Source organism: Manacus candei, unplaced genomic scaffold (genome assembly GCF_025592945.1).
Source record: "Manacus candei isolate 608988 ecotype Guabito, Panama unplaced genomic scaffold, ASM2559294v1 h1tg000060l, whole genome shotgun sequence".
NCBI lineage: Eukaryota > Metazoa > Chordata > Aves > Passeriformes > Pipridae > Manacus > Manacus candei.
In genome coordinates, this window is record NW_026138108.1 from 8,349,458 (window position 1) to 8,376,181 (window position 26,724).

The window sequence follows — 26,724 nt, forward strand, 5'->3', positions numbered from 1 at the left end:
TTAATTTAAGACCAGATAGGGAGCAGTTAACAGTTGTGTTCTTTTGACAGTTTTATCTCTGAGAATCTACAGTATATTTTTTATAGCAAGTTAAAAGCTTACTTCAGAAGATATTAAAAGGAAAGTTCTTCATTGCAAAAATGAAAGCAACTCATTACCTCATTTGCCTTAACATCGACATGAATGAAGCAGCGTGTTGTGAAGAACACAATTCTGAAGAAAACTGGAGGAAAAAAAGCAAAATAAATACTGTCTTGATCATACTTTTTGTACCTCATTTAATCAACTTCCTACATTTATTTTATCTCATCTAATCTTTATGGTCCGCAAAAAAAATCAATTTTCTAAAACTTGCACCACTACTTAAGTTCTGATAATTCTATCATTGTTTTTGTTACTATTTTCATTTAATCTTTAACAATCCAAGTATTCTAACTTGCCAAGGATATCCTGTTTCCGTACTATTTTGAATATGAACTGGTTTGAGACAATAAATAGTGTCTCTCATCACAATATCTTTTGTATATCTGTGTGTCTATATCATCCTTACATCCTCTTCTTCTCATGCTCTAAACAAATTCCATCCTTTTGCTCCAAAACATGCCTCTGAGACTGAGATTCCTAATCTCACACTCACCAGTGTATGAGAAACTTCTCAAAAGTATTTTGGACAAATGGGAAAGTTCTGCCATGTAAATGTTAGTGCCACACAGAATCACAGACTGGGTCAGGTTGGAAGGGACCACGGTGAGTCATCTGGTCCAACCTCCTTGCTCAAGCAGGGTCATCCTGGAGCACATGGCACAGGATTGAATCCAGATGAGGATTCAATTCTCCAGTGAGGGAGACTCCAACCTCTCTGAGCAATAACAGACACTGGATTACCTCAAATTCTGTGCCTGCTTTCAGAGGATCCAGAAGCCCAGGCTCGACTACACCTGCCTAGGAGGAAGCACGAAAGCTAAAAGCGAGCTCTTGAATTCTGCTGACTCCTTTTGCTGATTCACCTGCCACAGTTGTGGTTAAAACTGAATGCAAGAAGTAGAAAGAAACAGTTCTATGCACAAAGCAAAGCAGGTGTTACACAAACTTGGTTAGTTTGAACTTACCTTAAGTAATGTTACACAATTCCTTTCATTTTGAACCTTAGACTCACCGTTTAACTTTGTCATGGAGGAAGAACTATGGGAAGAGGATCCAGGTAATTCATCTTGATGGTTCTGTACCTCCATAATATCCAGAGGTCTCCAGAAACACAAGGAGAATTTTGTCCTTATCGAAAACTTTGTAGTCTAGTTCTGTATGCACTGTATGCATGGGAGCAAGTAATCTGACATACATTGCAAAAGAAAGCAATGGGGAGATGGGAGACTCAACTTAAACCTGAAAATATTATGCATAAAACGTGTATCTGCTGCATCAACATAACTTCAGTGTAGGCTAATTTGGTCCACTTCTTGAACAAAGAAAAAGCAATGTTTCATTAGAAAGTGTTTAAAGTGTGTTCTTCAGTGTGTTCTTCATTACCATGAATTGAAGTGCGATCACAGATTTAATTTGGTTGCAATTTCTCAGTGGGTTCCTACCAGAATAAGAGTAGGAACTTACATGGAGAGATGTTCTTTTTGACGACAGCTCAGTCAACATTCAAACACCCTTCCATTACCATTTTTGAAAGATTAAGACACCTTTAGTTAAAGTTACATCCACTTCTGCAAACATGCCCTGAACCAACCTTTGCTGACATTTGTACATTCTTTTCCCCTTCCTCTTAGAGTAATAATTAGTCCCACAATATGCATACATAAATAACAGGCATTTTAAGGTGGATTTTGAATACATTCATAATTAAAAATATCTTTGAATCAAGCTTATGTAACTTGAAAATATCTAATTGGAAAAGCACTGAGGTTTGCTACTTCTTACTGAATTTTAAAATTGCTTCAGTATTTCTACAGAGTTTAAGGGAAATCTGAGATAAGAAAGTTGCTGGGAAAGGTTTCACATGATATAAATGCTGCCAGTGCTTTAGTAAAAAATAAAGTGTTACGTTTACCTTCTTATTATTTTTTTATTTTTTTAATAATAATTTTTAAAGGGAAACTAAAAATGGAAACCTATCATGTCAAATAATAGAAAAACTGTCAAATAATTAGACAAACTAATTTGTATCATGTTTTTAGGTAAAGCAAGATGATACTAAACAGTATTAAAATGGTATTTTATATCTACAAGCACACAGGCTAAATGCAAAATGCTGAGAATACAGCATACTGAAAGGAGTTTCTGTAGTCTTCACATTATCTGTTAGGAAAATATATGACCAAGAGACATACAACTGTATGATCAATAAGTGCCAGCTTCAATAGTGCAACATTTTATTAATGACAGAAATATTTGTTTTTAACACTGCTCATGTTACAAAAAAAAAATGCAGTGATAGTAATAATGGCAGTAAAGGGGGATTTTGCACTGAAGATATAAAATAGCAAAGCATGTTTCAGTGGTCTTTTAAGTGGATCAACAAAAAGTTTATTAGTGAAAAATGGAAAAAAACCCCTTTCATTGATTTAAACTGGCCAATCAAAGAGCAGAATAAAAATTTGTGTAAAATGGTGTAATACAATGTACTCAAGGTTATCTTAGAAATGTTACCCTTTTTTTTCAAGTCAACTGATGTAAATGTAAACACAAATTGCTAAGATACATTTAGCAATGGCACACACGTGCATTTGATTTTTATTGAATTCAACTACACAGCATATAAATGTTTAGTACTAAAAGGTGCACTTTTAAAACTAGGTTTATTTGTGGCTTCCTTACTTACTTATAGCCTAGATTTATGCCTTCTTTTGCTTGTTTGTTTTCAAATTAGACCTACAATGGTAGTGTTCCTAATAATACATTTGTGTGGAATGTCTAAGTTTCCTATTTTAAAACTCAACAATCTAAAATGTAAAACAGTACCGTGTTGTTTTCAAAACTTTACACAAAATTTTCACATTCTGGTTTCCATATGTGTATTTCAGGATGTACATCAAATTTGAAAGGGATATAAGCTGTGTCTGTGATGGAAGAAAAGATGTGGGGCAAATTAAAATAGCCATTTTGAAACAGTAGTTAATGTATTTTTTTTTTTTAAAAACCCTCTTTAATTCTCCTAAAGCTTTACATACAAAGAATAAATGAGATACGATCTTATTTCCTTAAAATTTAATATTGGAAATCGGTGCAAGATAAAAATCTATGATGTAGTTGACTTGTTTTTAAACGTGAACCTGAGTAAGGGCAGGAAATATAACATGACTTCTGACTAAAAGAATAAAATTCCTTCATAATTTAAGTAGCGGAACAGGTTTTTAATGTTCTACCACAAAACAGCAAGGCAACAGATGATAATGGCCTTGTATTCAATGAATTATCATGAACATCCACTGCAAACCTGAATATTTTCTGCAAAAATAAAACATCAGATTATGCACAATAATAAAAAGCATCAGAAATAGATGCACCTGGATCTTCTTTTCTCATTTTAAACCACAAATATCAGAATTCAGCATTTATGTCACAGTCCTTGAACAGTTGCTCTGAGATGACTACATTAAGCACACTACTGCACTAAGTAGACACCCCACAACAGGCTTGCACTGCAACAGTAACATAGTTTTCATATAGGCACAGACCTTTTCTCATTCATGTTCAAAAACAACATGAAATAAGCAACTCAAGACAATATTAGGATTCATCCTGCGTTTCCTGGTTAGCGAAAAGTTCTTGCCACTTTGGTAATTGAAGTCACTGAATGTTTTTAAAAACTGCAGGTACCTCAGGGAAAAGAAGAGTTCCATATTCAGCAAGGCAGCATTATATCAGGATATTTTATACCAACTAAGGCATAAAGAACTTTGCATCAGGGTATACAATATTCAATCTCTGAATAAAGTTTCATATTCTGTGTGGCGAAAGTGCATAGGAGTGGGATTCCACTAGAGTAAAAAGAATCCTCTCACAGTATTAAGGCCTTTCAATTTTATGCAAACTGTTGTCAGGCTAAAGTCAGCACAGTGGAAAAAATGTAGGCTGTCATCATACTGGACACCACTGGAGTTTTCTTAGCACGTCTTGTCTTCTCCTAGTTGTCGTTCATCATCTTCATCAGCTTCCTCAATAACCTGAATTTCGTCTGCTTGAGGTAAAGATGAGATTTCAGTCAGCAGTTTAGCTCCTTCGGTTTTGTTTTTTTCTTCCTCTTCAATGACTTTCTTCCATATTTTGTGATTTTCACTGAGATGGTGTATTAGCTGGCAAAATATTCGTCTACCTTTTTTTCTTTGAACTTCTGCAAAATTATAAGCATATTTGATTGTTTGACATTCAAAGCAATTGTATTTTACACATAGAAAACCAAAGGCACATTGCAGAAGAGATGTAAGTTTGAACAAGACATATGAATGCTTATTATGAGTATTTAAATAGTGGCATGGCAAAGGACATCAATGAGTTTCTGTTTCAAGTTGCAAGTCTTCTGGTAGTAACAAAAATTTTATTGAAAGAGTAAAATTTATGAAGCAGCATAATAGAAAAACCTACAAAATTTGCACTACTCAGTTTCAACTGTCATTGCTGATCTGAATCTATTAAATGACAACTATGCACCAATTGAAATACAGAAACTTACTTAAAATAAGATCATCTTCCATTTCTTCATCATCACTCTCTAACTGTGCACCATCATCATCTTCAGTACTTTCTGCATCCTCCTCCTCTTCAACAACCCACTGCCCAGGAAGCAACCCAGCTGCATTGTAGGAGTTACAAAGGGGACCAACTATGTGAGTGATGAAAGATTCTTGCAGCTTTGCAAGCTGTGGAGAAGAACGATCCATGAAGGGGCTTATAGGTAATCCAAGACTTGCTTCCTCATCACCCTGAAAAAGAAGTGAAAAAAATTATCAGAATTTCTCACAAAATTAACTTTAAATTTTTTTTATTTTAAAAATTACTTGTAAGGAACCAAGGAACTACAGTCTACAGCTTCCTCATAAGGGGAAGAGGAGGGCAGGCACTGATCTCTTCTCTCTGGTGGCCAGTGATGGGACCTCAGGAAACAGCGTGGAGTCAGGGGAGGTTTAGGTTGGATATTAGAGAAAGTTTCTTCACCCAGAGGCTGTTTAGACACTGGAACAGGCTCCCCAGAGAAGTGGTCACAGCACCAAGCCTGACAGAATTCAAAAAGCATTTGGATGATACTCTCAGGCACATGGTGTGATTCTTGGGGATGGTCCTGTACAGGGCCAGGAGTTGGACGTGATGATCCTTGTGGTCCCCTCCAATATCAAACTCAGAATATTCTACAGTTCCCTGAACCATCACATGGATTGTATCTTTTTACTGGAGGCAATAACAGTACAGACTAAGTGAATAAAAATGTAATTAGGTCAATTTCAAATAAAGACACATTACAGCTGAGATTTGCATAGTCCATAATATGTCTTTGCTGTGAGATATCCTTGTGCCTGTTATTCCTCTGCATTTACAGGGCAGCTTTCTTCTCATTTTATAAACTGGAGAAGAAAAAAATTGAACAGCTGTTCATAGAAAAATCTGAGTTATAATCATCTATTTCAGCACTTCCATGGACCTGACAGTTTTATAAGAAAAAGTTTGTTTCATAAAGGAGCAACTTAGAATACTAAAGTCTTACAGTAAGTGTAAACACTTCAGATTATTATTGCTATTACCTAAATCTCCAAAGGACTTTTATTGTTTACTTTTATCTTCCTAGTTTGAAAAAATATTTTTCAGTCCCTGATTGTTGCCTCATAAATAGTTAGCTCCTCAGGAAGGTGACTAGAGAAAAATAATGGAGAATATAGAATATATTTTGGGGGACTTATAGAAGTTGTTAATATAAAAATAGGCAGCAAATTTTCAGACTTTTTCCACTTAATCTTGATAGGATTACTTATCAAAGTTCCCTTTTAAAATTGTTATACACATTTTAATACTGCTAGTTACTCATGTATATTTTTAATATTTCATTTTCAAAGTTTTGAAATATCCTCTGTCTTTGCACTAAGACTTAGCTGAATATACATTTCCAGTCTTGTGCATTTTGTACATATTCTCTGACCTGGAAACATATCTGTGAATTTTACTTCCCACAGAGGAAGAATTAATTTTGGTTTATCAGCATTATGCTATGGAAAGAACCCCTCCCCTCCAAAACAACCCCTAATATCTGAAAAAGGGACGACATTGGCCGGGAACTTGCTTTGTAACACAGTTAATAGAAACTGAAAGATTATGTACGTAAGCTACCTATGAAAAATAAAATTTTTACTATTCCGAATGAGAAGATGGAAATATCTTACCTGAAGATTTAACACAAGAAATTATGCTTAATTTAGTTAAACCATTGGTAAAGCAAAGAATCATTAAAAAAAGAGTGGATTACCCTTTCCACACCCACCTGTTCATAAAATTCATTAACGATGCCTTCTGTCCACTTCAGATGCAGCTCTCTAATTTTGGCTGGGCCATTAATATCTGCCAGTTTGATGCATATTTGACAGGCCAGTAGTCGATCGTTTTCATTGCTCCATTCTATACCATTACTGTTGATATCATTGACCTGGATTAAGCACATACATTTTTAAAAATTAAATTAAAACTATTCATCGGTGGGTTTGGTTTTGGTTTCTTTCAGGTTCTGTACAACAGAGACTTGCAATAGGTTTTCTGTATCACTTTTTGTCTTATATAGGAAAAGAAAAAAAAAGGTTCTTTATTATCTCTCAGAAGATGGAAGTGTGAGACATGATCAGGGTCTCCTGTAAATCCCTATGTCACACCTGCTGGGTTTATTAGGCAATCTACAAACAATCTACAATTTACTTGTACAAAGGAAATATTCTATTTGCATTTTAATAACTTAAATGCAAGTTATTAAAGCTAACAACTACCAAGAAGCAATGATAACATGAGTATATCAGGACCAGAGCAGTGCAGATGCTAAAATGTAACAAACCTTGGCATTAAATTCTGCAAGGAAATCAAAATGCTTCTTGAGGTCTGTGGCAAGGATTGCTTCAATCACTAAGAAGCGAAAACGCTTGAATTCTACGTGATCGAGATTTGATAAAAAGTTGTATTCTGGTCGTGATAAGAAAAGATTCCAGGCAGAAGCAGCGTGGTGATTTTCTAAGACTGATCTGTCATTGTAGAGAACAGCCTACAGAAAAACAAACAAACAAACAAAAAAACCAGAGGGTCATAAATGATGAAGTCAAGTTTTTAAAGTTATAATTAAATATTTTGAAGTTTAAGGGCTAGTTAGAAACAAGTCTTAGGTAAAACAAAACAAAAAAAAAATTGGAAATTATGTTTTACCTTCTAATTTTAGGATTAAGGTGACACAAAACTGGCAGATGAGGGAAAAAACCCAAACCAAACAGTTACCAAAGTTTCTTCCTTCTTTACAAGCTCTTAACAATATCTTGGTGCCAGCTACATTCAGACTGTAGGCACACATATACAAACCACTTAAAATGTAGACTTTGGAATGTGTGTATGTGGACCAAAGAAAGATCTAAGTATATCCCTTTAATTGCTCTTAATTCCAGTCTTCTTTCAAAAAAACCCCCAAACCACAAAAACTAACAAACAACCAAACACAAAAAGAACTCCAAAGCATATAAGAACTGTTGTTAATGGGAAATGGTTATCACTAGTTTTCAAAGTGCTATGTTTAATACTGATGCATACATTTTAACTGTAAATGAGTTAACTAAAATATTAAAACAGTAATAGATTTTACTCACAACTTCCATGTTTATATGAAACAGCCTAGAAATTAATTAATTGAATATAAATTAGATAGAACCTAAAAAAGTCTTTGAAAAACTTCAGAAAGTATGAACAAAATGAATGTTTATATCTTTGAAAATTGAAGATGAATGTCTGTGTTGTTTATTTTTGTTCTGCGTTGTATACTGTTTTCTGCAGAAATACTTAACTACCAATATCCTAAACTCTTTTTGCATAAGAAATTACTAAAAACTTATTGAAAATTACATTTTAAAGTCTCTATCTGCTGACAAGTCATGTCAGTTTCTGATTTAGTGCTATTGATGTTGTGGTTACTATAAGTTTCTTGTCTCTAACTTATAAAAATACATACAAATAGCCATCATAAGTATTCTTCCTCAGACAATATTCCACCCTTAAGATAAAAATATGTCATCATGCAGCTTAGGCATCTTTTCCTCAGTGCTCTTCGTTTCAATTCTTCCCTGCCCTACCCCGATTTTCTATTTGCTGTTTCATTCAGATTTATTCTCCTTTACCTCTTCTTGTCTTTGCCTTTTAGACCCTGAAGTACATAGCATCTCCTTCCTCAGGTTGCTCAGAGTCCCATCCAACCTGGCCTTGAACACTGCCAGGGATGGCACAACCCGTTCCAGTGCCTCACCTCTCTCACAGTGAAGAACTTCCTCCCAATATCAAGCCTAAACCCAATGTCAGTTCGAAGCCATTCCCCCTTGTCCTGCCACTACATGCTCTTTTAAATAATTCTTCTCCATCTTTCTTGTAGGCCCCTTCAGGTAATGGAAGGCCACAATTAGGTCACTCCAGAGCCTTCTCTTCTCTAGGCTGAACAATCCCAATTCTCTTATTAGGTGCTGCAGTTAATTGGATTATTAGAGGAATCTAAGTTTTCACAGTAATTGCAGGTAACATTAGATTTCAGAGGACTCCCAAAATGTAAGATATCCATGAATTAGCTGCTGAGACAGTGCTAGGGTCAGCTCTCTATGAAATAATCCCCTACTCAAACCTGCATTGATTTATGTCATTATTTTCAATTTAGTAAATTGGAAATTGTTTTTACATGCATACACAACCAATAGGTACAAACCACATCAGAATTTATCAGGGAAGAAAAATAAAAACATTACACAAGTACAGTTCAAATTAATTTCTCAATTTCTTGAATTGGGCAAATGATCCTAAGCAGGCTACAGTAGGCATATAGAAGAGAAAAATTTTCTTTATTCTGATTTCAGACACAGTCAATTTTCTGGTTAAAGAATGTCTTACCTGAGGTGCATTTGTGGCCACTAGAAAAGCATTTGTACGACCAGGATGATCATAATCGTGCATGGCAGCCGCTACATATAAAGCCATCAATTCCAAAGCAGGAATGTTTGATGCCAAACAACCATAACTGTCATCAGCAATAGGACAACTTTTTGAAGAAATATAGCTGACTTGAGCAGGGGCAATACCACTGGCTTCCTCTAAAAAAAATTGAAAGTACAAAAATAAAATATTTTTAGAACAGTATTTCATTTGTAATTCATTTTAAATTACTCAACCAGACACTATTGCGAACATAGTATGGTTATCCTTGTAATTAAGGAGCTGAATAATTGGCAGAGAAAGGCTCATACTTTAAAAAAGAAAAAGTCTTACTATTGTTTATAGATAAACCCACACTTTTGAATAAAAGTTGCAAGAGATTTGCCTTGGTCCTCAAAACTGTGCAGTGCCATAGAAGTCATGAGAGGAAGCCACTTCTTTTTCAGCTACACTTGTGCTGCAGAAAAAGCTGTTTCAGAGGAATGTTCCAGCAAGCACAAAAGGCAATCTAGTGGAACAAGGGACACTGGTCCCCTAGGCCATGTCTCTTGACTGCAGTACAGTTGTCTTTTAGATTAGAAAACAACAATAATGATCCAAGACTTTCATTATTAAAATGCACTTGTAGGTATTTGTTCCATGGAAGGGAAAGAAGAGAAGGTGTAAAAACTAGCAGAAGTGTACATCTCAAAGTCCAAACTACAGATCTTGGAAAATCCACATGGGTACCTATGGTTACACATTACTGTTAGGGTCATATTTTTGCCTTCCCCTTATTGTTGTGCTGCTAAAGAGCTCCAGCTGTCAGGCACACCTGGAATTTCATTGCCTTCTTAAAATGACAGCACTAAGAAAGCATTCTACAGTTTGCCTCCAACCAAGGAAAGATCAAACAGCATCTCCCTTAGTATTTCTATAATTTACCCATATCTTGAACTTGCAGGCCTATAGGAAAAGCTTGGGGGACAGTGGAAACTACTGCAAAAGGAACTAAGGGCATTAAGTTAAAAATATTTGCACAATAAGAGATTCAAAGTTTCTAATTTACAAAGTCACTACTTTAAAAAAAAAAAAAAAGAAAAAAATCCAGTAGCTCTTATTTCATCAGCACAAAATAAAAAAGGAACACTTTTGCATTAATAGAATAAGCAAGGATTAAAAATCCTGGTAACATTTAGACTGGAAGAGTTTCAAAGCAATAAGACTATAATTTCTTATTCTAATTTTACTTTTTTTGTAAAAGAGAACAAAAGGATTTTTGCCACTTTACTTTCTTCCAGTCAAGTGTCCAGTCTCAACACATTTAACACTTAGAAAAGGCAATGGGGTGCAATCAGTGGACATGGACAACCTGGGAAAAAAGAAAGGTGACTGCAGAAGGGCTAATTAGTAAGGGAGAAATAACATATTCTGTACAGTTCACAATTTACTCCTTAAAATTCCAGCCCTTTAAAAGCCGTGACTTGCATCTTGTCTCTTTTTACTGTACATATAAAACAGAGCATGCCTGATTTCCTCATTTCATTTTTCTGAATTAGAAACCATTTACCATGAAAGTCTATGTTTAAAATAGTTTACTTACAGGATACATTTCAGTAAAAGCTACAAATTTATATTTAAAAGTTAGTTTCATGAAGTCAGAGGCAACACAAAAGCAAGGTTCATTGGAAGTAACTTCACACAAGATCTGAATTTGGAGTCTATTTCTCTTTCAAGGATGCTTTTATGCAGTTATTGTTAGGATAGCCATGTAATGCCTGAAAGTCTGCATGTGATACCTAATACAGAATTCAAAAATAGTCATTTTTACAATAAAGCCATTAAGGAGAACTTCAATTAAGTTAAATACTTTGGTATCTTTTCTTTGGTCTATTTAACTTTCCAATAAAGTTAAGAAATATTAGTCTAATGTACTTCAAATGCTAAAAATACCCTAACTGTGGCAGAGTACAGAGGTTTCATTCAACACAGAAAATTTATTAAGTGAACCAGTACTCTTGGCTAACAAACTAACCATTATTCATCTAATAATTTTTCTAAAAGTCAACTGCATGATATTTCTGAACGGTGTGTGCTAACTTTGTGATTTTTCTACAGCCTCACATTAAAGTACAAAAAAAAAAATATTAGTGCTAAGAATAATTATTTTCTTCCAGAGTAATTTGGTTTACCTATTATAGTTTCACTGAAACATTCTCCAGCAAAACAGAAAAATAACCTCGGTGAATACATACCCATTTCATTTTCCATGATATGCTCATTGTGAATTTGCTGAAATCCAGGAATGGGCCGTGTGGTGAGATACCACACTGCATGGAGAACATCCGTGGCATGTATACGATTGTGATCTGAAAATTATCAAGATATAATAAAAACATTATGTGAAATATAATCAAAAGGAAGAAAAAAAAATCTAATGTACCAAATGCATGTGAGATTTTAATATAAATTAAGTATAAATGAAAATTTGAATTGAAATCGTTAGTAGGGGCTCTATGTATCACCAAACAATTTTAGGAAGCAAGGTAGACAAACATCAAACATTGTCTATGCACACCTTACCCTACTTAGGAGTCAGGAAGGGATTAAGTGACCTTTTAAATCAATGTGGTAAGTCAGTGGAGTGGCTGGCAATCTGATACCTACAAGCACCTGAGTTGGACAAACATCCACGACATGAGGGAGTGGGAGGGTGTGCAGGGCAAGTGTGTTTTTTGCTTTGTTTTCCCATAAATTTGGCTGCCCTAGACAGCAAGATGGATAATTACCATCAAAATTCTCTATTTTCTTATTATTTTACTAAGGAATTAACCCAAATTTCCATATTCTCCCAGTAAATTCAGTATGTTTGATTCAACTACTCAGTCAGATTCTTTAAGATTATTTTCAACCAACATATTAACAAATTCAGTTTTAGAGTCCACCCATTTTGTCCTGCAGTTCATTCAATCAGTTCTAAATTCTGTCAAGTGTATTCATTAAAAATGTACTAAGCTCAGACACTGACTACTTCTGTATTAAACATTAAACAAATACACACAGTAAAGGAAATACACTGATATATACAAAATCCAAATGTAATTGGATAGTACTTACAGGGAATATCTCTGTAGCCATTTTCTAGTGCACGGAAGTAATTCATGAATTCTTGGGATGGAATTTTGAAAATTTCAAACAAGCCAGTGTCTTGAAACAAGGTATAAGTTACCTAAATACATATTAAAATTAAGTTTAGTCTGAAAAACATACCTATGCATATTCTGCTTTTTTAACTTTAAAAATATTAATGTTTTAAAATTTTTCTTGCCAACAGAGATGGAAATTACTGAAATTCCACTACAGATTATCAGAATGCTACTGTCATAAAGATATATTTAATTATTTTTTTAGCACAAAAATGTGGATTTTTATTATCCTCTCAATGCAGAATGATAATAAAAGTTTTTATTTCCTAACTGATAAATTTATGCACAACTGATTATTTTTAATATTTCTCATTTTTTTTTGTCAGGTAAGTAACTCGAGCTTTTTTTCCATTACTGACCTAAAAAAGAAGAAATCTATATTCTGACTTATTATTCAAAAATTCAAATTACTTAACTGTGGCAGCAGTCATCACTCTTAAAAAACCCAAAACAAACAAACAAACAACTCAACAAAACCACGTCTCAACATTGTGTTTGGTTTTGACACTTCTGGATGTTTTTAACAAAGGTAGCTGGTAAAAGAAAAAATATTTCAAAAATGTACTAAGAACATCCATATATGTATCTAAACCATATATTATGGTTTACATATAGAACTTAGCGAACCACCTCATCTCCCCACAAGGCTGCAAATATTAAGAAAACGTTTTAAAACAAGTGACTGCTGCTCATTTTTACAACTTTTGTCCCAAATACACGAGACAAATAGAGGTTCCAAAGTGTGGGAGGTGCTCAAAGGAACAGGAGAGCAAAATGAGGGGGCATCACTCCTTCTACCCATTCCCCTTTCACAGACCCAATCTCAAAACCTTAAAATAGATGGTAAAATTCAGTTTTTAATTGTCTGTTAAGTAAGACTTGTCTCAGATGCTTGCAGCACAACAGGCAAAAGGACTAGGATGGGAGAGGGAGGAGGAGAAATCATACACATACACACAATATCAAGGAGAAGTGATACACAGATCCTGGTAGAGTCAAAACCTGTACACTAAAGTACTTAGAGGTTTCGACTATCCCCTAGACTGCACAAAAATGGAATGCAAGCCAATGGGGATCACAGAGTACTTGTATCCCGCTGTAAAAACACCACTCAAAAGTGGATTGTGGCATTCTAGTCTGTACCTTAACACTTGAACTAAGTCAGGTGACAAAAGACCTGAAAACATTTGATCAAACAAGGCTAACTGAAGATTCAAAACAATACCCAGAATATTGTGCGCTATGAAAGAAAATACAGTGTCTAATAACAAAAATGAAATTATCCCCATTGTTTTTTCCTGACTTCAGCACAGGTGCAGGCTTGTGGTTCCAACTGCACCGAAGCGTCTCTAACTTGTTTCCTTCCAGCTGGTTATTCCTAACACTGATCTTGAACAAAAATTACATGCATTCTACTCCAGGGTGGAAAACTAAGATACTGGCAATAGAAATATTTTGTAGGCAGATGAGAAGTAAATCCAGCTCTACTATAGCTCCATGGTTGCTAATCCACTATAAAGAAAGAGAGAGAAGCTTCCAGGTGACATTGATAAATGAGAGAAGCTGGGAAAGAGCAAACAGGATCATACTTTGCCAGTAGACTGGCTTCAGCACAACATGAAACTGCACAAAAGAGCTTAATAGTAAGTCAGAAAAGGGATACTACATGCAGAAAGCAGCATGGGAACAAAAATCCCATTGTTTGTAGGATCAAGAGGCAAAAGACTGCCTAAAAGATCACTTCTCTTCCCCCACAGGTGTAGCGCTGGCAGAAATATTTTACTGAAATAAAGAAAAAAGAAATGGTTGACAAACAAGGTAGTAATTCTGAAAGCAGGAGACAATTCTTCACAGGAAATGGCATATTATGACAAAACCTAGTCACTGTGAGTCTAACCTACTTTTACATTGAGAACAAAATTCAGAAAATTTGGAACAAGTTGTCTATAGACAAAACACTTTTTATGGTTTACGAGATGGAGCACACAAGAAATCATACTTCTACTTGTCAAGATAGCATTCATATATATGTTGACTGCAAAACATCTTCATGGTTTAAATAAAATATATAAACACAACAGCTTTACAAACCCTCCCTCATATAATAAAAGACAACAAACCTGGCTAAGGATCCTTCCAGACTGATCTCCCATTTCTTTTACAAGGTCAAAAATTTGGAAATTCCAGTTGCTCATCTTCTCCATTAGTGAATCATGGTCTAATAACATTGTTTCTAATGTATAACTCTGCTCCACCTGTATGAGATTAAGATACTTTATCATCCCTAAAATAACAATGAAAACTAATTTATCAGTTGAGCTGGCAAAAAAAAGCCAGGAAAATGATAAAACTTTAGTGAACTTATTGAATGGTGCCGTAACTACAGCCATGATAAAATCATAAATCAATAGTACAAATAGCACAGTTAAGGGCTTGACTTTTCCCATATTGGGGCAGCAGATTCCAGCGTTTTCTGAGACTGTGTTAAATTTTCCTTCTTACTTCTTTTTAAACAAGATGAGTTAATAAAACAGAGCAAAAATATGCATAGGCTAACCAGATATTTACTGAGCTTTACCAGTTCATTATTTGAACAAGTTTTAAGAGACCTGATATATAAATCCAAAATTTTACTAAAGAATAAATCATTTGTATCCCTGTTTTTCCAATCAACTGCATTGTATCAACGTTCATTTGTAAGTCTTACTGGAACTTCTGAGAGAAAATACTAGTTGATCACTGTTTGAGAATACTCTCAATATTAAATATGCACAAATCAATTTTGATCAGTAAAAACTTCATACAATGACCAGCTTTCTTGTCATTTGCTAGTAAAATTTATGCAAGTTAGAAATAAACAATTGTTAAATAAGAATCTGAATTCCAACAATGCATCATTTCCCTTTAGAAATTACAATTTTAGCAATGCAAAGACCTCTTCACAACAAGTTAGAAATTATAAAGGAATATTGTATTGATTAAAGTTATTGCAAGCTTTTTTTGCAATTACATGCTTACAAGCAGATTATTTTGTGTTTGATCGATCATTTCCTTCCTTTCATCTTTTTTCTTCTCTGTATGGTGGAAAGATTCTTTTGAAACATTAGCACTTCCAATTTCACCTGAAAGAAAACACATAAATACTACATCAATAATTTCTTTGTGAATTACTACTGTCTAATAATTTTTCAACTGATCATACAGATAATTCACAGAAATATAAGTAACAGCTTGTTTCTAAGCCATTTCATTTAAGAATTATACAACAAAAAAGTTGTAACGGGCAAAATGGATTAGACAAAACTTATCTGAAGATTGAGAAAAGCTAAAACTAACTTTTTATTTGCAAAAATCAGTTCAGTGATTAGTTTAGCTGAGTCGGCAGAGAACTTGTGTGATATATGGAGTACAGAACTATAAAGGTATGAGTGGAAGCCTGTTTTAAATCCTTACTATGAAGCAGGCAATATTTTATGTTATCTTGATTATTCTAAATCACAAAATAAAGTAAAATATATGCATATGAGTTAAAATATAGGAAAAATTTTACATAGAAATATAAAAATTTTAAGTTAACTGGCCTAGAAAAAAAAAGGAGCAAGTTGATATCAAATATTTGTCTATTTTGAAATCCCACCTGATTTTCTGTCTCTGTGTTCTGCAGATTCTGGTTCTGGTGTTGGAACAGGCTTGAGTATCTGACGTCCACAGCTTACAGAATACATGAAAAATATTTACAACATTCAGTAATTTTCTTCTTTTGCTACTGATGTCTTCTACTGAAAAATATCTGCAGACTACTTTTCTTAAAAAGGCTTTTGAAGGTTCCTCCAAGTGACCTTAGTATTTTCTCCTAAATTTGGCACACAAAGATTTAGTCTGTGCTACATAATCAACCATCACCTCCCCCGGACTCACCTGCATGCATTAATAAAGTAGACCTCATTACTTAGAAAGTATTCAGAAATACAGAATTCAATTCCCAAGTAAGAAGTCCTTCTTTTCTAAAAATCTATAGAATATTGTTACTCTAAAATTACAGCTGTTATGAGGGATGGGCCATTTCAAATCAATGACATACACAGACCATTCTTTAGTTACCCCTGGATAATACAGTCACAGATTATTATGAGATCATGTGCCCTTTTTCCAAGCCTAGCAGATGCATAGGTGTTGCTATATTTTTTCATTTTAACTCTATTCTTTTCAACACACATGAAGTTACCAAGTATGTAACAGAGTTTACAGTACCTGCTACACATATAACCTACAGGTGTTTTAACTTGCTGCTGAAAATCTGGAGAGCTAGATGTGTATCCTGGAGGCTTATGTATATTAATGCTTGGTTTTGTAAGGAAATCAGCAGTATCAGGAAATTCTACAGGTGACCAGTTGCTGAAAGCCCCGCTGGAGACAGATCCATGACTGGGTGAACCCACAGGACTCAGACCAGGCGAAGCACCTTCCAAAACAAACATTACGTGGGGTTCAGGTCACAATAAAAACGTCTGTTTACAAAGACTAGATTTAAACAACATGAACATGCTGATATTATTTTAGTACTACCTTTACATGAAAAAAACCCAGCTGTAATACATGATGTACTAACTACTGTCTTGTAGCATGTCACCAAGCTGCATAAATTGCATGATCTTACCTGCTCGTCTGGGACCTATATAATGAGTCAACGTCATAGAAGATGATCTTTGCTTTGGTATTGTCAGCAAGTTTGCACCAAAAGACCCACTTGAATGAGATCCTTGGCTGAAAAGAAAACAGTAAGAATTATTTTTTTACTTTCCTAGTTTTTCTTCCATTTTTATTAAATAAAATGCTTTAAAAATAGCTATATTGTCCTGTCACAGATCCGCCACCATTCAAGAAAGACAGAGTATTAGAAACATCAGCTAGACAATATATGTCAATTATAGGGAATAAAAACTGCTGGGTACTGGGTGAAAGCAACAGACAATTTTATACAGTCCTAAAATGACACGATAAATATACTCAGACCAAGTGCAATAGGTTTTACTTCTAACATGCTACTTTTCTCAAACATTTGAACAAAGCAGGCTATTTTCTAACAGATCTGAGAACATTTAGAGGATTGATTACTTTGGAAATACCATCAAAACCTTACACAGCTACAATGATTTTCAAATGAATTTTGAATGCTTAATTATTTGATTTATTACAAACTTAGAACTAAAGCTGGTTTTGACATCAAGTCAGATTGTGCTTCAGTAGCTGAATCGTCCAACTCAATAGTTGAATCCTGCCATCTGCTGTTCTAGGCATGAAATTTCACCCCAAAATTCAAATTTATTCCTTTAGCAAACAAAAATGTAATATGCAATTAAAAATAACTGTATATGTGTACTCAAAGTGAGAACATTTAATGTAAAACTAACTCTTTCTCTTCAGTGGGGGAAAACAGTGTTTACTGAAGCAGATTTAATCTTGTTTAATCAGATTGCAAACAAAAGTCAAACACAGAAAAAATTCTTAATCTCCCATCATTTGTTTAAATATATGAATACAAAAAAATGAGTTAAAGAATAAACATAGATTTATTTCTGAGTATATCCAATTACTGGAGAGGGTCCAGCAGAGGGCCGCAAAGATGATGAGGGGTCTGGAACACCTCTCTTATGTGGAGAAGAGAAGACTGAGAGGGCTTCTCATCAACAGATATTAATATCTCAAAGTGATGCCCAGGGACAGGATGAGGAGCAATGGCCATAAACTAAAACACAAGAAGTTCCACCTCAACATGAAGAAGAACGTCTTTACATTCAGAGTGGCAGAGCACTGGAACAGGCTGCCCAGGGAGGTTTTGGAGTCTCCCTCCCTGTAAACATTCCAAAGCCATCTGGACACCTTCCTGTGTCACCTGCTCTAGGTGAGCCTGCCTTGGCAGCGGGGTTGGACTGGATGATCTCCAGAGGTCCCTTCCAACCTTAACAAATCTGATGCTTGACACGTTGGTCAGATTTCAGAAATGTTTGGGTTGAAAACTAGGATAGATTGATCTTTTGACTGTTTGTACATTGTTTAGCTATCACAGCTCACATGTATTACTTTAAAGCACATAAAAATGCTGCAAGAGTATTTAGTGTAGGAAGACTACATATTAGGGAAGGTCAGTTCATCTTGAGCTAGTGTTTGAATGAGAAGCCAGATCAAGAATTCACATACAAATGAAACAGTAGATATCAAGATTTGCTTTTAAGTACTGTCTGGATGGGTAAAAAAAAATTGTGAAACATTAAATCAAATTTTGCAGCAATATTAATTTATAGTACCACTATGTAATATCTTTTTCAATTCAGCAAGAATTCAGTTCAAAGCAGTCAGCTGTTATTTTTCTGACAATTTAAGCATCTGAGTCAATGGGACAAAGTGCTCCAGGAATGCAGGAATGGCAGGACTGCCTCTTGGCAGCAGGAACAGCTATGCCAATGCATCTATTTCATCTAACCTTATCAAGAAAGTAAACACCCATGGGGGTTTGGGAGATGATTATGTGTTGGAAGTTAAAGGGAACCTGATAAGAACAATTGTTGGAAGGTGCAAAGAGATAGGGACAGAGCAAGTGTTGGCAAGAACTCTGGAGGGCAGGACACCAACCATAAAACAGTGAACATGTCTTCTAGGTGAGGGTGTTTTCCATATTGCTACTTTTAATCAGGTGGGCTTAAGCATATTTTATTAAAGCGGAAAAAGACATTGCAAAGGCCAAATTATTTAAATGGTTCACTTCAAAATTAAATATAATACCCTTGGATGCATGTATCTAAACTGTCATCCACCATTAATAATTATCAATTATCAGAATAACTTATATTTGCTTTTTTAAAAATGCATCTATTATACTTTTCTTATGACCAAAGAAAAAAAAACAAACAAACTAAAAAACAACCAAACAAAAAAAGCAGAACTACACACATTTTTACAGATTTCAGGAGCAAAGCCACACCCATTTACACATTTAAATAAAACTAAATGTGTGAATTTTCACTCATATACAATATTAAACAAAAAGAAAAAAAGCATTTATTTTAATCCTAATTCAAAATGTTATCTTAATTCTGAAAATAAAATTTTATTTGCACTGTATTAACTAACAAGCAAAGAAGAGATGACTACCTTAATTTACCTTACCACTTGCTTGATGGCTGCAGGAATAATAAATGTTGCAACACACAGAACAGTGACTACGAAACACAAGGAAGTTGTATCACCTTTTTAATTATATATGCGTATATGGAAGTTGGAGAGTGACACATATTTTAAATAAAAAGAAGGAGGAAGTCAGTACAAGTTTAGAGACTAAACCAGTTTGTTTTGCAATCATGTATGTTCGGCTTTCTTTTTTTTGTTTCCTACTTAAACTGTTATGCAGGCCTATTTGTAATGACAGAGCACGCCATTTAACCTCAGAATGACCTGATTTCTACTCAAGATCAGAGCCACAAAGCACAGTATGTAATTAACTTTTCAAGTTTATACTGGCAGAATTTGGAGCCTTAATTAACAAGATTTTACACCAAATACTTCTGCTGCCAAGTTCCAGCATTATTATTGCCCTTAAAATGTCATTCATTGCCTACCTTGATGTGCTATACTCCTGATGAGATCTCTTGCTGTTACTCCGTTCCCATCTCGAAGATGCTGATTCTATAGGTGACACGCCAGAAACTCCAGAAGTTCGTCTCAGCTGAGGGGTTGGCAGGCTACTCCTGCTATTCAATCCCTGTTGAGTAATTTAACCACAGTTAAAATCTATGTAATTAAAAACAGATGTTCAAATTTTATTTACGGTTTGTAAGGGCTATTTATTGTTACTTTTTACAGTGAAACAGTAAATATGGTATCTTACATTCACTCTTACTGCTCAAGAAAATAGAAAAGATGCCATCTAATTATTTTATTAAGAATAATTACTTTTCATATCTCTTTTTTCTTTCCCCAAATTAATATAGGTAGTGATAGTAATTTGCTGTAGGATTATGGATTCTTTTTCTACAACCACAAAGCTCTCCAGCTCTCAGGGTAGTCTGAGATTTTGATAACTCAGATGCTGAATATTGAATAGCGCAAGTACTGTGGAACTTGTGGAAAGGGTGATGTAGAATTCACAGGGTCAGTTCTGATTCATCAAGGATCCCTCTCTACTTCTCTAGCAGTCTCATAGCATTCAGGAAGCTTCCAAGGCACCTCACCACTCCCAGCCTGGAAGCTGCAGCTCAAACATTGGGCATCACCACTTTACTTGAACAAAAAGCCCTCTGCAAAGAGGGGCAGTGGCATTCCAACAGTCCTGTGTGGAAATAGCTCAGGACTTATTACCTCTGCCTTACTGAAATACCCCTGAAAAGCATATCTGTGTTTAAATAGCAACTAGTAGAACCTAACTAATAGAAAGGATAGGATCTCTGAACTGAAATTGGAAATGAGGAATAGCATGCCTGTATCCATTGTACAGAGAGCCTATACACTATGTTAAAAAAAAAAATATATGTATATATCTCACTGCATTAAGTCTACAATCCACTTGATAACTCGTGCCTAGATCTGACCATTAAGCAGAGGGAGGGAAGGACGGGCAGGGGAGAGAAGGATGGGCAGAGGAGAGATTCTTCTGCATAATAATGATGTGTGTAATTAGATCCTGCATAGTAAAAAAGATGTCAGGAAAAAATTGTTTAAAACAAAAATCCAAGGCAATATTTGCAGTGTTGAGCAAGGTCAGCAGGTTTGTGTGAGGATAGCTGAACCTTGCATAGTAACACTTCGAAGTCTGTCAGAAATAATGACTTTGCAATTTTAACCTTCATCAGAGATCATATGTGACTCACAAAGTTATTGCATATTTAAATAAAAAAAAAAAAAGGTGAAACTGTGTCAAAACAAATCAGTACAGTTTCTTACCCTGAAAAATCAGACTACTCTGAGTCCTTGATACAGGATATGCCTTGACTCTGTTTGCTTTGCTGCAAAAGTGCAGTCAGAGCCAGAAAGGTGGAAATGCACAGACAGAATAGGACCACCACATCATCCACAGAAACCTACAGCAGTGCTTAACCAGCCCCACCAGAAAGGGAACCAGAGGAGCTTGCCATCACACAGGAAAGTGCTCTCAGGTTGGAATGGACCTCTCTGCCAGTGGACCACAATCCAACCTGTGTGCTCTATGCTGTTTGGAGAGCACAGATGAAAATCCCCAACACTGGAGGAGAAAGGTCCACTCCCAAGTGCGCATGTTAGCACAATATGGAAAGAAGGCCAGAGCACCTGTGCTTACTTTTTCCTCTTCCTGGCTACTCTGAGAATGAAGGAACACTGGGGATATGGCAAACATCCAGAACTTCCCCTACTAGTTACAGAAGCACAGAATAAACAAAACACGGGTAGCAAAGGACTAAGGAATTCCAGATCCCTCTATCCTAGGAAAGTCACTGGTAATCACTATACAAAGGGGAAAAGTTGCTCTGGAAATAAAACTTACACCATGCTAGAAATCAAAGTTATTATGAAAGGACTTTTGGTTACCAGCAACAACAAGAACCATAGAATCATAGAATGACTTTGATTAGGAAGGGACCTCGAAGATCATTTAGTTCCAATCCCCATGGACAGAGACATCTTTCACTAGACCAGGGTGCTCAGAGCCCCATCCAGCCTGGCTTTGAACACTCCCAGGGATGGGGCATCCACAACTTCAATAGGGCTGTCATTATAACTGAATGCACTTTGGAAGCCAATCAGGGAAGAGAAATAAAAATGTACATAATCCTCAGCAAAAAAAAACAACTCATTTGAAATCTGGAAGAGATTTTCCATATTCCAAATCAGAAAGAGAGAATGGGAACCTCTCAGCATAGTTTGAAAGGTACCATTTCGAAGAAATACTCTCTCATTATTTTCTTTGGTGTGTCATAATCTGGAGTTTGTGCTCACTTACTTGGTTTTTGAAAGAAAGAGAAATCTTGTTCTTACAGTAATATACATAGGGGGAGATCTTTTGGCTTACCCTTAAGTCAAACAATCATTAAAACAGTGGTAAACACTGTTTTATCCATCATGTAAATTTCTGTACAGAAACCTCCCCAAACTTAAAGGAAAAGTTACTTTTAGGAAGGAGGAAAAGAAAGTAGCTGTGAAAAAACAGAGTCTTCCAATTTCACATATTCTTCATAACCACTCTTCAGCAAGGAATAGTTTTCCTTTCAAACAATTCTGACTAGTTGCATAGAAATCTTAAAAATTAAAAGATATACTAATCCTTAGTAGTTTTTAAAGAAATCCACAAGAAAAAACATGATGAATGACTTTGATCCCTACCCAGCTGATTTCTGCAGATATCCATGTGACATTCCAAGGAATTTCTTACTGCAATGGTTCAGCAGGATCTTCCAAAGAACAACCCATAGACTGAGTTTTCCCCTTCCAGAAATATGGATCCCAACAGACATTTCACAGGCAGGCTGAATCTGGCTCAAGGTAGTTTGTCTGACTCCAAAGTACTAAGCCAACAAATTGATTAATTTGGGCCCAGCTGCCCACTTCCTGGAAATATAAATCCAGGGCAAGGATATCCCAGACCAGCCTCCACAATAAACAGCCTCAAGCTGCCAATACAGGGCTACCCTAGAATTATTAGCTCTGGTGCCCTGCAGCTGAGTTTCTATATTTTAATGTTTTTCCACCACATTCTTTAACACATTGTATAGTAACTACATTCTTGCTTTCACTTATTTACCCTAGATAATGGAGAAGTGACAGCAGATTTAAACACTGGTCTCATAATGTGATTTGCTGCACAGAAAGAAGCAATATTTTTCCTTTTACATGGCTGATTTGCTTCTGTCTAATGGCTATTTTGCTGTCCACGAGAGTAAATTTCTTGGGGTAAAAAGGTCAGTGAAAAAGCCGCAGTGACAGTAATTGTTAGGTAAAGAATGTGAGAGAATCAAGAACAGCCCTGTTTGTTCCATATCATGAGAATATAACATCTTCAGTTTATATTTGCTGTTATTTTGAGGAATTATGTGTTCAGGGTGCACACCAGTGCTTTTTTTATCTGTCTGTCCACCAACCACTTGAATTTGCATTTTGGTACCTGTCACATTACATTCAATGTGTTTTCACAGCTGCTCTCTTTTGACCTTAAGGTACCACAGGTACTCTGTAAAGAAGCTACTATGCAAACAGGAGCATTCTTTCCTGATGAATTTTCCTTTTTTTTTTTTTTTTTTCTAATTGCAACACACACATGAATGAAAATTAAAATCGTTTGACCTTGAGCAGCTTTCGATCTTTTTCAGCAGGATCCTCTATTTCAGGACAGGGGAAGAAACCAGGAAATGGTGTGAATGGACTAGCCTTTGGCCTGCATGTGCCTGAGAAAGCACCAATCAGACTATTAATGCTTCGAAGGGAAGAAATCACATGTGGTGGAAGAGACGGATCAGCCAGGAGGTCTGTCAGCATGTTCCGAGCCTCATTGAGCACTGAAAGATCAACTCCATTTCCACTGCCAGCATTCTGGAATAGAGGGAAATGTTGCAAATTATTAACATGTCAAAACTTTTCACGGTATTCTCTGTTTTAAATAAGTCTCTTATCCATTGCAAATTTGAAAAATAAATTGAAAAAAATCAATGCAATATTATTAATTAAATGCATAATATACTGACCTGGTAATAGGGCTTGTACCATTGCTTCAAATCCCAATCCCAAAGTATCATCTGCAAAGATTAAAAAAAAAAAAAAGAGTAATAGGTGATATGCTAATATTGAAAAATAGCAATGACACAACTTGATTATGTGATGTAATGAAAAATGTTTCTCCCTTCATGTTTTTGTATGTAACTTGGGCCATTTTCTTAGCTAATGTCACCCAGCAAAAGCCCTATAGAAGAGTCTGAAGAAATTGCATGCAACAGAGATATCTTGATGACAGAGTAATTATATGGCCTTATTTTAATATTTCTGGATTGTTTCTAAATCTTTTAATATGTACACTAAATTAAGTGATGACAGTACTTTCCTACATCTATTCACCTCAGCCTACAAAATCAAACCTAGCCTAAAACCTGCAATATATTTTTTCTTTCCAGAACCATTCGAACAGTAGCAATTTCTGTAAATACCATGCAGAAAGCATTACATCAAATCATTCACTTTTTAAAAAGGCAAAAAGCTCCCCAGTACCTCAGGTTAAAAACTGGTAATTTCAAAAGCATTTTCTTGCAGGAGGTTTCATTAGGTTTTGCTTGAACATGGTTACAAAGCTCCGTGTTCTGAATAACCTCACAAAACCCACCAAACCCGCAAAAGAACGTCAGCAACACGATCTGAAGATACTATCAGCTTCAAGTACGTCAACAGCACTCACTTAATTTGTCTTCTATACTGACAAAAAAATGAAAACAACAGACAAGAAATGAAAGTCAGATGTCTGTTTTGTTTCAAAAGGTTTCAGCCTTCGTGACTTCCTGACAGGTTCTAATTATTCTCTGATGAATTAACCTGTTTGCACAACACGCATTCACAAATTAAACAAATACAAAGATAACCCTTTTTGTCCTTTTTTTCATAGTTACAGAGCACAAATAAAATGCCAATACCCCACTTGGCAGTTCATATTCTGCAGTCCTGGATACTTTTCTGCCTTTGTTTTTTATAGGTGAGAACTATGTATGTTCTTGTTCTTCTGAGACTAATAGTTCTTTCATGGAGAAAACACAATGTTCCAGTCTGGCACTTGTCCAGCAGAAGGTGCAGAAAGTGTCAATTGAAAAAACACAGGTGGACGTGTCAGCATTGCCCAGGCAAGGGCGGCACTTAAAGGCCCTTTTTCTCTTCAGTTATCTTCACTGAGATACCACTAAACCATGTTTAAAGTCAATAGTTATGACATCCACTTGCTATGAAAACTGAAGAGATCTATCATTAGGCATGTGCTTGAACTGGGAGTAAGTTATGCTCTATTAGAAATTCATGCTGGTTAAAGCAAGCAGATCAAAATAAGAATTAAGAATTTAAGTATTTGAAATGTTTAAGTGATTAATCTAGCTCCTGTGTCTCTTTTTTTTCTTTTTTTTATGAGGTGACTGTTAGTCTGTCACTGACAAGCATTAAGGTAATAACCAACATTATCTGGCAATACCCATTTTCCCATGACATATTTGGTTTTAGCAACATCTTCATTCTGAGGTTTCTCTTTCTAGATTGACATTTATTTACTGCATTGGACATCAGTAAATCTTTTGCTTTCATTCTGCTCTCCTAAGCTCGCACACAGAGACTGTATTAATCTGCTTCATTAACTTTTGACTCAATCAGCAACAAAGATCAGCTGTCCACATGAGTTTTGTTAGTTATATTAGTAACCTTTGATACTAATGGTCCACAAAGTTGCGTCAGCTTGCCCGCAATCTTGTAACCTCCTTTAGGGGACAGAACACAGGTTTCCCTCTTCTAATATTTTATTTTTCTTTTAAATGTACGGTGTGTTAGCTAATTTTATTAATTTATTGTAAATGAGCTCTTAATAAAAAGAGCCCCTCTTGCTCCAGGACATTTCTGTACCAAAACTTTAGCTGCAACTACTTTTACTCCTTTATTCACCCTTTAAGCCACTGGGAGCTTTTGTGTACAGGTATGTGTACACACACACATGCTCACATAAGCTATAATTGCAGGGGTCAATCTTCTTGACTAAAAAGGTTCAAAACCTTCCTTTTGACTTTAGACCTGTTATATAAAGAAATAGCCTCAAAGTCACAGAAGCAGAACTTATTCAGTGGAAAGCATTACTGCTCTATCTTGTGTCCCATGCTCACACAGTATACACAAGGCAAAATAATCTTCCAATCTGCTTCCAATGTAAAAAATGGTTTGATGTTTTAGATGGCAGGGCACCATTTTATTCACAAGTTTATTTAGATGAAAAATTTCACCGCTTGGATTCATCACTGAAAATTTTTTGTTGTCAATTAAACCAGAAGATTTAAGCTTTGCCACTGATTCCAATTTTATAGCAAAGGCAGCAAAACAATTTTGAAGTAAACATAAGTTTACCTGTACTTTCCTAACAACTTTTTCTTTAATTCAATATACACCACCATTAATTAGAATTCATATCTTCTGAGAGAAGACAGGTGTATATATTAACACAGCTAGCAGGCTGCCACAGTCTGTCAAATTTTCAGGGCTCGTTCCACGTGCCACACATCAAAGTAATTAAAATGAGCTGACGAAAATTTGAGGCAAAAAGTAGCAATCTTTTCCACTAAGCACAGAGGGGAAAAAAATGCAGATTGCCAAACAAGGAATATTTTTCCAGGGTAATTGCAACTTGGTACATCTCTACACCAAGCAAACC

At 35.4% G+C, this 26,724-nt stretch overlaps 1 protein-coding gene across 1 annotated transcript in view; it reads right to left on the reverse strand.

Moving 5' to 3' along the window:
• Positions 1-1,533: 1,533 nt before the first annotated feature.
• PDE3B (phosphodiesterase 3B) overlaps positions 1,534-26,724 on the reverse strand; it is an 87,634-nt gene continuing 62,443 nt past the window's right edge. The window contains exons 2-16 of the mRNA XM_051804391.1: positions 24,032-24,082; positions 23,634-23,879; positions 19,943-20,085; positions 16,987-17,093; positions 16,581-16,791; positions 15,967-16,040; positions 15,348-15,451; positions 14,450-14,584; positions 12,241-12,352; positions 11,379-11,492; positions 9,103-9,302; positions 7,031-7,234; positions 6,473-6,634; positions 4,679-4,928; positions 1,534-4,339 (exon numbers count right to left, since the gene is read on the reverse strand). Of these exons, the coding sequence (XP_051660351.1) occupies positions 4,113-4,339; positions 4,679-4,928; positions 6,473-6,634; positions 7,031-7,234; positions 9,103-9,302; positions 11,379-11,492; positions 12,241-12,352; positions 14,450-14,584; positions 15,348-15,451; positions 15,967-16,040; positions 16,581-16,791; positions 16,987-17,093; positions 19,943-20,085; positions 23,634-23,879; positions 24,032-24,082 (2,340 nt within the window). The 3' untranslated portion in view covers positions 1,534-4,112. The remainder of the gene's footprint in view (positions 4,340-4,678; positions 4,929-6,472; positions 6,635-7,030; positions 7,235-9,102; positions 9,303-11,378; positions 11,493-12,240; positions 12,353-14,449; positions 14,585-15,347; positions 15,452-15,966; positions 16,041-16,580; positions 16,792-16,986; positions 17,094-19,942; positions 20,086-23,633; positions 23,880-24,031; positions 24,083-26,724) is intronic.